The 12,324-nt window shown below is 42.7% G+C and overlaps 1 protein-coding gene across 1 annotated transcript in view; it reads right to left on the bottom strand.

Moving 5' to 3' along the window:
- The window catches only part of fbrsl1 (fibrosin-like 1), a 529,496-nt gene extending 519,362 nt beyond the window's left edge, over positions 1-10,134 (bottom strand). Inside the window, 1 exon segment of the mRNA XM_055655520.1 lies at positions 9,476-10,134. Within this exon segment, the coding sequence (XP_055511495.1) occupies positions 9,476-9,757 (282 nt within the window). The 5' untranslated portion in view covers positions 9,758-10,134.
- Between the last annotated feature and the right edge of the window lie 2,190 nt (positions 10,135-12,324).

The following is a 12,324-nucleotide window of genomic DNA, read 5'->3' as shown; positions in this document are numbered from 1 at the left end:
AGGTGAGGCAGAGGTTCACTTGCACCTCCTCCAACCTCATCTATTGTACTGCATCTATGTACCACCCACTCCCCTGACATCAGTCTGAAGTGGCAGCGGCTACCTGCAGTCCATCTGTCTTTTTTTTTTCTTTGTCATGTGGGAGTAGGTTTTGGTTTTATTTTAGCTGTGTATATGTGGGGGGCGGGTAGGTGGTGGGGGAAAACTTTTTAATCTCTTCCCTGAACGGGGGACGCGATTTTTCCCTTGTTGTGTCTCCGTTGTCGTTGGGGCCTAACATCACGGAGCTGGCGGCCACCAACCGGGATCGACCCGAGGGCTCCAGCCATAGAGCCTGCGGACACACCATGGCGGAGCTGGCTGACTTCGGAGCTGTTGCGGCTGCGACCCGACTTCGGAGTTTAGGAGCTTCGGCCGCGGGCCCTGTGGACGGTGGAGTCGGGAGCTCGCAGGTCCCTGGTGGGAGACCGATTTTTCAGAGCTCCCGCAACGACAACTTCTCCCATCTGAATCTAGGGTTTGAATCAGCCCGGACCAGGGCCTGACAATGCTTGGCGCGGCTTAACGGTCACAGGACTTACCATCGCCCGCCGGGGGCTTTAACATCGGGAGCCCTGGTCGCCTCAACATTGCAGTTTGGCTGCCTGACCGCAGGAGAAGAACAAAGGACAGGTAAGAGATAAGACTTTTGCCTTCAATCACAGTGAGGAGGTGTTTGGAGATTCACTGTGATGGATGTTTACGTGGGATTGTGTTAATTGTGTGTTTTGGTCTTTTTTTTGCAGTTATGACTGCAGGAATGAAATTCCATTCAAAACTTGCATGTTTGAAGGACAATAAAGGGCAATTGATTTGAATTGAATGAAGGGTCTCGACCCAAAACTTCACCTATTCCTTCTCTCCAGAGATTCTGCCTGTCCCACTGAGTTACTCCAGCATTGTGTCGATCTTCGATTTAAACCAGCATCTGCAGTTTCTTCCTACACATTATTCCACTCTCAGCTGAGTCAACAACTCGGTTCACCATTCTCTAACAGCGGAGACCAATTAAGAGTAAGCTACCCGAGTGGAATACAGGTGCTGTGGGATCACATTAGGTTGCAGAAATGTTGGACGTGGAGGCCGATAAGGTGAAAGGCAAGAACCAGGGGAACTCTATGCTTCTTCCATCTAGGTGAGGGTGAGGGGGGGGGGGGAAATAAATGGCCAATGAGTCTCTCTGGCTGGAGTAAAGGAATAAAAATGGGGATTATCACCTTTTTTGGGAATGTTCAGGCTGCTGAATGTTCATCTTATTCTTCAATTTAGAGCAAAGGCCCCTTTTAGCTTTTTTTGATGGCCCTAACGATTGTACCTGGACTTTTCAAATCAACCAGCATAGTCAGACTTACATGCCCAAAATCTGGTCCTCAGAAGATTGCAGACCTCCTGGTTCATCCAAGGCTCTGACTGGGGAACATTGAAATGGTTTTGGTGGAAAGACACTCCTCCACACATTTCCTATGAAGTCAGTAACAGCCATGTCTTTGAACACCACCCACTCTATCAACTCCAAGCAATGCTGGAGTGGTTTCTCTGCCTCCCCTGACAAGCTCCCTAGTTCTCACTACTGGGGCTGCCCCTTCTGTCTATATGCAGGAAGCAGCTTAGGCAGGTGGTTGGATTTCCCAAAGTGAGGCAGTGATGGAGTGATAAGCATCATTGATGGTGGAATAGCAGTGGTCAAGAGTCAGAGTGATGGTGTGGAAACAGGTCCTTTGGCCCAACACGCCCATACCGGCCAACAATGTCCCAGCTACCCTAGTCCCACTTGCCTGCGCTTGGTCCATAACCCTCCAAACCTGTCCTATGCATGTACCTGTCCAACTGTTTCATAAACTATGGGATAGTCCCAGCCTCAACTACCTCCTCTGACAGCTTGTTTCGTACACCCATCAACCTCTGTGGGAAAAAGTTATCCCTTGGATTCCTATTAAATCTTTTCCCCTTCACCTTGAACCCATGTCCTCTGGTCCTCGATTCCCCTACACTGGGTAAACGACTGTGCATCTACCTGATATATTCCTCTCATGATTTTGTATACCTCTATAAGATCTCCCCTCATCCTCCTACGCTCCATGGAATAGCGACCCAGCCTACTTAACCTCTCCCTATAGCTCACACCCTCTAGACCTGGCAACATCCTCGTAAATCTTTTCTGAACCCTTTCAAGCTTGACAATATCTTTCCTGTAACATGGTGCCCAGAACAGAACATAATATTCTAAATCCAGTCTCACCAACATCTTCTACAAATGCTACAAGACCTCCCAACTTCTCTCCTCAATACTCTGACTGATGAAGGCCAAAATGCCAAAAGCCTTTTTAACCACCTTATCTACCTGCGACTAGACCTTCAAGGAACCATGCACTTGTTGTACTCCTAGATACCTCTGCTCCAAAACACTATCCAAAGGCCTACCACTTACTGTGTCGGTCCTGCCCTTGTTCAACATCCCAAAATACAACACCTCACACTTCTCTGTATTAAATTCCATCAACCATTCCTCTGCCCACCTAGCCAATCGATCCAGATTACTGCCAGGTGTACGGCCAAAAAATATATTTTATGAACTTGCGCCCTCCCACCAATTACCAGAAAATATTAATACCTCGGAATACATAGACCTTTTAACGAAAGCCAACATCGATAATGAAATTCACCACTGCCTTCCATTCATTGAGGTAACTAGTGTTTCAAGATCAAGAACGCAGATCTGGCATAGAACTACCAGGCAGCAATGAAACCTCCCTATACACTTCAGAAACCTGCAATATCTACACTAATCAGGCAATGGAAAGATACTACCAATGTCGTTGCTGCAATGCCCTCCAAAATCTTCCATATAGACACCTCCGGCCCATTTGTAGAAAACTGTGCTTCCACACTGGCCTTATCCACCATACCAAACTTGCAAAATCAAATCATTCACCATCCTGGCAGTTGGTAATATTTTTTACAAGCATTTTAATGATCAAAGCATAAAATTCATCTGCAAGTAATAGGAAACTGCCCCTACAACATATCCTATAACTGTATTCAACATTGCTGTAGCAGTACACCACCATTAAGATACCAAAATCAACTCCTATCCAAGAGCCTGCAACTACCGATTCAAAAATACATCAAATCCCAGTGTGGTATTTAGGAATTTAAAAAAATATATAATATTTAGAATTTAAAAACTATTGGAAGTAACTACTGCCAGATTTTCCACTAACATATTTCAAAGAATGAAATCTGCCACCCCATCAGACCCGACCCAAGTGATTAAGATAGAACAGACTCTTCGGTACACAACATCAGTGTCAAACATGATGCCAAGTTAACTAATTTCTGCCTGCACATGATCCATATCAATGTGCCTATCTAAAAGTATTTTAAATACCATTATCGTATCTGCTTCCCCCACTATCCCTGGCATCAAGCACCCATCACATCTTTTTAAGAAACTTACCCCACACATCTTTTAAACTTTGCCCCTCTCACCTTAAAGCTATGCCCTCTAGTACACCCTGGCAAAAAGGTTCCGACTGTCTCTAATTTTTATATATTTCTATCAGGTCTCCCCTCAACCTCTGAGGTTCCAGAGAAAACAATTTGTTCAACCCTTCCTTTTCACTAATACCTTTAATCCAGGCCACATTCTGGTAACCCTGTCCAGTACCTCCACATCTTTCCTGTCATGGGCGACCAGAACTGCACACAATATTCCAAATGCAGCCTAATCAAAGTGTTGTAAAGATGCAATATTGATTCCCGACTCTCACGGACACAAAGTGCTGGAGTAACTCAACAGGTCAGGCAGCATCTCTGGAGAACATGAACATGAAACATTTCAGATTGAGACCCTACTTCCAACTGAACTGTTAGGGACAACAGAAATATACATCCTAATGGAATATTTAATTGAATACTTGTTTTGTTTAACCCAGTGACAACCCAGCAATACTAATATTAAATAGGTCATAAATATACAATTCAGCTTGTCAGATATCCCTGTTTGAAATGTTTATCTAACTTTGCTTAGCATGTTTCATAAATCATAAGATCCCAAAGTGTTTAATAGGCAATGCAATAATTCTGAAATGGAAACTCACAGTTGTGACATTGGAAATAATGCATATATTTGTCTAAAATAAGCTTCCATCAGTGATACTGTGATAACTGACCAGATACTATGTTTTATGCCATTGGTGGAAGAGAAACAATTATATAATATGAAAGATAATTGTTTCCCCAAAGACTGCCAAGGACTGTTTCATATAGACACAAATCCAAAAATACAGACAGGCATTTGGAAATGTAGTTTCTCTCTGACGAGATAATCAAACAGACATCAGAGTGTTCCACCTAGATTGTACTCAACTATTCCAAAAGCAGAACTTGTACCCACAGCGCTACTCAGATGAAATTAAGAAACAAAGCGGTGGAGTAACTCAGTGGGCCAGGCAACATCCTTGGAGAACGTGGATTGGCAAAATTTCAGGTCAGGACCTGTCCTCAGACAGTAGAAATTATGCTAACTGTGCTACAAATATGTAATTGTTACAAGAGGTTTTTTAAATTTGTGTAATTTCAAAATTTAGAAAGACAGTCAAAACAACATAGAACATCATTCTACCGATGGTCAAAAGGCTTTGGTGTGAGAGCAGGAAAATCACCGCCTTCAAGGTACCCAGCCTCAGACATGCTCAAGTACCGTATTTATTGGCTGCTCAGTGGAGTTGCAGGTCAACAGTGACCCTCAGGATATTGACAGTTAGGGACTTGGCAGTTATAGCAGCAGTTGAAGGCAATAGCTTGGCATTTGTAGCACAAATATTGTCTGCCACATATCAGTCCATGCCAGAATGTCATGCCAATCTGAAAAAAAATGTACAGTCCGACTGTTTAATTTTTAATTTTTTTTAATAGAATGGAAGAGCATTTCTTTAAAAATCACAGAATATTAATTTTTTTGGTGCTCAATTTCTGTATCCATGTATACAATCTCAGAGTAAACATGCAGATGCAGAAATAAATTAGGATGGCAGTACATTGTCCTTTATTGCAAAAGGATTGGAGTACAAGTATAGAAACATATCATAAGCTCATGCCAGAACTATTTTATATACCGAATAAATTCCTGGGTTGATGTTTGTCCTACAAGAACAGACTAAGCATACAACACTAAGAGTTTAGAAGTTCTTTAATAGGACAGGTGCAGGAGAAAAATACATCATCAACCAGAGGTTAGACTCAAAATAATGAGCTGTATATTAGGACAAATTAAATTTCTTTACTCAGATCAGAAAATCCAAAGCCCTCTCTATCCAAGCAGGCAGAGAAGCCTCAGTCACTGGGAAAATTCCAAATTAAGATTGATACACTTTTGGATACGAAAGAGATCAAGGAATACGAGATGGTACAATGGCCGAGCAAGGTCCAAATAGTCTACTCCTGTTTCTATATTGTATATACTTAATGTTAAAACACAAAGCTTCCCTAATCAAAGTAACAATCTGAACTGAACTAACAGTAGTACCACGCAAGGCAAGATTAAAACAGAGCCAAACACAAGTCAAACATAAAAGTAAAGAACTATCAAAATGCTACATCTTTTCCAGTTATAACATAATGAGAATCCAATGTTACAATACTACATTGCAGAAATTTGTAGTCTTTTGGGAATTAAGGGACAGTTTGTGTTGATCTCCCCTTTTTTCACCCCAAAAAATGTTTAAGATGGAATAAGCTCGGTCTGTTCACTTCGATTCAATTCATTTTCTCAGCATTAGCTCAGACAAGAAAATCTCCATTCACCAAAATGTATCTACATCTACACAATTGTTAAATGCCTTCACATCAACTCCACTTTCACTTCAAAATATGCCACTTGTTCTTTGCGTTATGATAATATAAAATTCCAAATTCCAATCTAGCTACATAGACGGAAAAAATCCTATGAACCGTTGCCAAAGAACGTTTTGCATAATTAAAAATGTAAAATAGAAATGGAATTTTATACACCCAATAAAACTTAGTGTGCAACATCTTCAACTATAATTTACTTCAACCTCAGATTTTGACAGAACACACAAACTGTGTATCGGGAGACACTCCGGCGTCTCCCAACACTGGAGCACCATCACCCGGCGAAAAGGGCCTGGAACATCGGACCTCCGTAAAGGCGACTGCGGAGGCCTCAGTAGGCCCGACAATGGGGATGTGGACTGGACTTTGTGCCTTCCCTCATAATGGGGAGCCATTGTGGGGGGGATGTTTTTATGTTTAAATTTCTTTATTATTGTATTCGTTTTAATGTGCTGCAATGGCAATCCGCATTTCACTACACAAATTGCTGTATGTGACAAATAAAGAACCTTTGAAACTAGCAGGAGCAAAAAGATTTATAATACATTACTAGCATTTTTATTTTAACTTCAATTCATATAGGTCATAAGAAGAATTTTTAAAGCAGGGGCAACTTCATAACCTTTTTATGCTGATGAGTTTAAGTCATATCTGAACCAAGACTTTTGAGAGAGAAATTACCAGACATGGTTTACTAAAAAAGATAGTGGAAGTGTCAAGCCCTCCTCCATCAAAAACAGAAACCTGCTCAATTGATAAATGTTCTATCCAAGGTTGAAGAAATTTGCTATTTTTCAGTTAGGACACAGATTAACCATCTCATCAAATAGTCAAAAGTCTGAATGGCCTTACCCCAGCATACTATAATCCAATTAAAGCAATTTGTGTTGAGGTTATAGAATTAAATGACAAACTACAATCAAATCAGAGTTTTTAAATAAATCCTTTTGTACTGAAGAACAGAAATTACCAAGCCAAAGTAAAAAACTATTAATAAATGAACACACTCCCATAGCTATCATCAGGGAATGTACAGTTGAAAATCCCCTGAAAGTATGGAATTTTTCTTTACAAATTCTGCATCAACTCAGCAATTCCTGCAAAGAGCAAGCAAAATTCTCAGATTGTACAATATGCAACACTTGCAAAACAGTCACCAAAAGACTGCTTGCTAGACAGTGTATCTCAAAAAAAAAAAAATCACAATGTAGGAGTAATTTATTCTATACATTTTACTCTTTAAAAGGTAGAGTTAAAGCCAGTAAATTGCAACATCTCAAAATGAAAGCAATTAGGCATAATTTGAAGTATTATTTACAATTCCCCTCAAAGGTAACCAGTAAATTTGGAACCATTTACTTCGGTAGTAGCAATTTAAAACATTAATCTGTTCCCTCCCTACCCCCTTCCCCTCCCCCAAACTAGTCAAATGCCACATTGTGGTTAAGTATCCCCACATAAATTGAAGATAGATGCATTTCAGTCACCACATTGACTTCCTCAAATTAGTATTTTTGAATAAAAGTTTGAAACTATATGCTCAGTCACAAAACTACACCAGTTACAATGGAAGTTGTCACATTCATGTCAAAGCAGATACCAAGAACCACAACTTTAAAGCTATCCAATAAAATTAAGGAACAATTTTAGCACATTCCCTAAAATTTCTCTCAACCCAAGAAAATACATGCTCATAATCTTATCCATCAAACATGACAAAAAGTATCCAATTAAATAAAATATTTCAGTCACAGTTTTAGTTCAGAAATGACCATCATCCTGATGTTTATACATTCAGGCTATCACAGGTAATTGGGATTTGCTTCATTGAATCATTAGATGAAAGTCACTATTTTGGTATTGCTTTCAAATACCAGAAAACATCCAACAAAGCCAACTTCAATTGTACTACACACACACTTGACAATTTGTTTTAACCTCAATTTCTTTTTCACCTGTTGTATACATATTCCAAAATAGCATTATGTAAATGTTTTACTGCATTTCTGTGTTGTGACCCTTATAGCTTAAGAGCATTTTACTTTCATCTCTGGGAAGTAACAAAACCCTGGTCGCACAGCAATAACTTTTCATCCAAAGCATCATTATTTTTGAAATATATTTTACTTCACAATAGAATGAACACCACAGTAAATATCTCTGGGTTTCTAGAAAATACAAAAGACTTAAAAAATTGAGTTGGCAAATAATAAAATTTAAAAATAACTTTCCAGATCTAGTTTAGTAAATAAAAATCTGCTGACAAACATGGCCTATGTCCAGGACACTGACAATGAAACAGTCACCAACTGACTATGATACATCCTTTCCACACACTAATATAGAACACCAAGTCCAAGTTTATAAAACAAATTTGAGCATACTTGAATTTGTGTTTCAATCAATGACTTTTCGAAAAAAGCTGCTGAAAATTTATTCCACAAGTTCGAAAGTGAAGAATCCAAAATCTCTCTAAAATTAAAATAATTTCAATGCTATTACAGAAAAGATTGTTAAATTGTCATATCTTGCGTTAATTTTAGAAGAAGTGTTAAATATGTTGTGCACACAGTAACCTGAGGGGATGAAAGGGTGGAGGGAGTGGAGCATGCTGACAAAATATTAGAACAAAAAAACGTTAATGAATTAAAATATTTAAGACAGCTAACAATCTGCATACACTTCCAACTCCCCCCCCCCCCCCACACATTGTGTGTGTGTGTGTGTGTGTGTGTGGGGGGGGGGGGGGGGGGGGGGGGGGGGGGGAGAAGAGAGAGTTATGGGAAGATGAAAGTTATTTGACAACTAGAAAGCATTACAGTCTAAACTCCTCAAATCCCACTGTAATTTAAAACATTAAGCAGCACTAAATGTACTAACAAGTACATCCAAAAATCACACTGAATAACTTAGTAGGATTAGTGTTCCCAAAGATAAAACGGTGCAATCAAAGATGAAAAAATCTTGTAATCAGAAAATAAATCAGTAAAACTGCACAGAAGCACAACAATATTTCCCCCCCAAAGCTGATTATGCCAGACCAGAAGTTCTATTTCGTCGCCGTTTTACATAACCAACATCAGTTTCAGAAGATTCATGGCGTCACTAAAAGTTGACAATTCCCTTCTGCCAACATTTGATCGTCTCATCTTATACGTTGTCAATTCGATATCTACTTGGATGATGGCTTTTATTTTTCTCCAACCCCACCTCCCCAAAAAAAGTCAGTAGAGAGAAATTAAGTAAAACAACTAGGGGAGGTTCAGAAATATTTTTTTAAACTATGACAGCTTTACTGCCTATTATTTTGCAAACAGTGCAGATTTTTTTTGGAAGATAAATACAAGGACAGCAACAACCTGACAATAAAGCTTCCTTGTGTACGCACTGAGGGGTTTGAGGGCCGGGTAAAGTGGCATTTGACTGGACTGTCAGTTGTAAAGGGCACGGGTATGACTGGTGTGGGTTAGAAGGAGGGAGGGAAACCGAGAAGGAGACAGGAAAGGAGAGAATGAAGGAGGGAGAGGAGGAAGGAAGCAGCCCCGGTGGTGCAGCGGAGGGGACGGCTGTCTCTTCTTACCTCCAAAGCCTCCAGAGTAGCGAAGCTGGCGATGGCAAAGCCGTCGATGATGTCCTCTTCCTGAGAGCTGGATGCCCTCCTCTTGCGGCGGGGAGGCCGGCAACAGCGGGAGGGGGCCGCGCTGGCCGGCGCCTGGCCGGGGCTCGGCTTCTCGTCCCGTTCAGAGCCCGACGAAGGGCTGCGGGGCCGGGCGCCGCGGCTCGCACCCTCCCTCCTCCTCGCCCGATCCCGGTGAGAGCGCGATCGCCTCTGCTTCTGCCCGCTACACCGCGGGCCCTCCATATTCCTCTCTTCAACACTCCTCTCCCTCCCTCCCCCCCTCAAAAAAAAAATCGGAGGCAGAAAAATTACCTCCGGAAAAAAAGGGAGGGGGAAAAATAAAATATATAATCACACCACCGCCACCTCTTCCTTCTTCCTTCCTCACAAAACCAAACAATGCAGGCCCGCGGCCAGCATGGAGACAGCCGGAGCAAGTGGCTCGGTTAAAACTTTGCTTGCTGCAATGGAAATCCTCGAGTCAGCGGTCCGGGACGCCTGTTTTTTACCATTCAGGACTTGCCAGCTTTAAGGCTTTACAGCCCCGAGCACTTGCGCACTTCGACCCAGACGCGCCGCGCACGCGCCGTTCGGCCGCTCCGGGCTTTTTTTTCCCCTCGCTGCCTTTTTTTTCCCCTCGGCCGGCAGCTTGTGCGCCTGCGCGTTCTCCTCTCTCACCCTCCTCCTCCTCCCCTCCCCCTCCCTCGCTGAACGAACAACCGCCGCCGCGCTCGAGCTCGGGTTCGAGTTGGGGCTCGCGCTCAACGGCCGCCCACCCGCCCGCGCTGTGTGTGTGTGTGGGGGGGGGGAGGGGCGATGCGGGAGCGAGCGAGCGGAGGAGGGAGGAGGGAAGGAAGGAAAGAAGGAGGGAAGGGAGGAGGGAAGGAAGGAAAGGAAGAGATATGGGTGGGACCAAAATTAAGTATGATACAAGGGAGGGGAGTTGCAAGAGAGGGAACAGGTAGAGAAAGTGTGGAGAGTGTGATGGATTCGGCACAGGTCCAGGGAAGGAAGGTCCACTAGGAGTGATGTTGGGGTCCAAGGAAGGTCCACCACTAGGAGTGATGTTGGGTCCAAGGAAGGTCCACTAGGAGTGATGTTGGGGTCCAAGGAAGGTCCACTAGGAGTGATGTTGGGGTCCAAGGAAGGTCCACTAGGAGTGATGTTGGGGTCCAAGGAAGGTCCACTAGGAGTGACGTTGGGTCCAAGGAATGTCCAGCAGCGATGTCAAGGAAGGTCTAGTGGGATTGTGGTGGGGTACAAGGAGGGTCTGAAGTGAATGGTATAGGTACCAGAAAGGTCTGGCATGATGTGTAGGGGTCAAGGAGGGATCCATGGCATTGATGTGGGGACCAAGGAAGGTCCAGCAGAAGTGGTGCGATGGCCAAGCAGGGTTTGGCGGGATTGGTACAAACACCAAGGAGTGAGTTTTAATGGGGCCATGAATCAGCTGATGCTGTTGGAACTGAGGAGGATCTGATAGGAGTGATGAATGGACTGCTGAGGGTCCTGATGCAAGGTCTCAACGAAGATGTCAACTATTCCTTTCCCCTCACAATTGCTTCTCAACCTGACGAGTTCCTCCAGTAGTTATGTCTCAATGGTGGTGGTCAAGGAATTCCAAGGGTGATTTTGCAGGGGTATCGGGGGGGGGTACTGAGAAGGTTCAAGTGGGGGGTGTTGAGGGGACTGAGTAGGATCTGATGGGGATGATGTGATTGAGAAGGGTCTGGTGGGGGTAATGTGAAAATCAAAGATCTGGTGGAGGTGGCGAGGGTTATGAAAAGGTTCAATAAAACCCTCTCACCAAAGAGGATCTGGCAGGGATGGTTACGGACTAAGGAGGATCTGGCAGGGATGGTGAAGCTAGAGAAGGGTTTATAAGGATCACAAAAAAAATTAAGTAGAAGTCAGTGAGGAGATTGCTGAGGATCTGCGAAAACTGACGAGAGAACCAGAGGTAGTGAGGAGACCAAGAAAGCTCAACAGGGTTGGTTGGGGAACGGAAGAAGGTCCAACATGTGTGATGCAGGAACCAAGGATGGACTGTCAGTGAGTGATGGTTGAATTTACCCATTTTGAGTGAAAACTACATCTAAGCATTGTATGACGTTTAGTTAAACTCACAGGGCTTGTGTCTTAATCATCACGAATGAGGGCCTAACACCTGTTTCCCAGGAATCTCCTGTAAACACTGCATTTTTTCCCTATTCTATCTAATATTAATAGCATCAACAGGCATACGTGCCACTCATTGAAGTTACAATCTTTTATGTTGTTTTCAATGCGTTTTGATACACATCAATTGTAACAATAAAAACAGCTCCCTATGCTTAAATGAGTTTACTACCCTGCTGATCATAAATGTCAGTTTCAACTTTTTGAACAATGTTGACAGCTCTGTACAAAAATCTTTTCAAAGGAAAGATGGATAGGAACAGACAGATTTTGGAGGGCTTGAGAAGGGAAGGAATTGCCAAGGTCCTGTTTACCTCACTAAATAATTCATGGTTATGGTTGATAACTAATTTCATCTAACCTGTCAATTCAAACCAAAGACACAATAGACAATAGATGCAGGAGTAGTCCATTTGGCCCTTGAGCCAGCACCGCAATTCAATATGATCATGGCTGATCATCCGCAATCAGTACCCCGTTCCTGCCTTCTCGCCATATCCCCTGACTCCGCTATCTTTGAGAGCTCTATCTAACCCTAGCACTTAGTAACCAAAATGTACCATGTGCCCAAAATATGGTCAACAGGCCATGACCAATACAAAAGCCTGAGTAACTTTTAATCTTACTCATAC

This window comes from Leucoraja erinacea, chromosome 25 (assembly GCF_028641065.1).
Source record: "Leucoraja erinacea ecotype New England chromosome 25, Leri_hhj_1, whole genome shotgun sequence".
In the NCBI taxonomy this organism is placed as follows: Eukaryota; Metazoa; Chordata; class Chondrichthyes; order Rajiformes; family Rajidae; genus Leucoraja; species Leucoraja erinaceus.
This window is presented reverse-complemented; position numbering and strand designations above follow the sequence as displayed.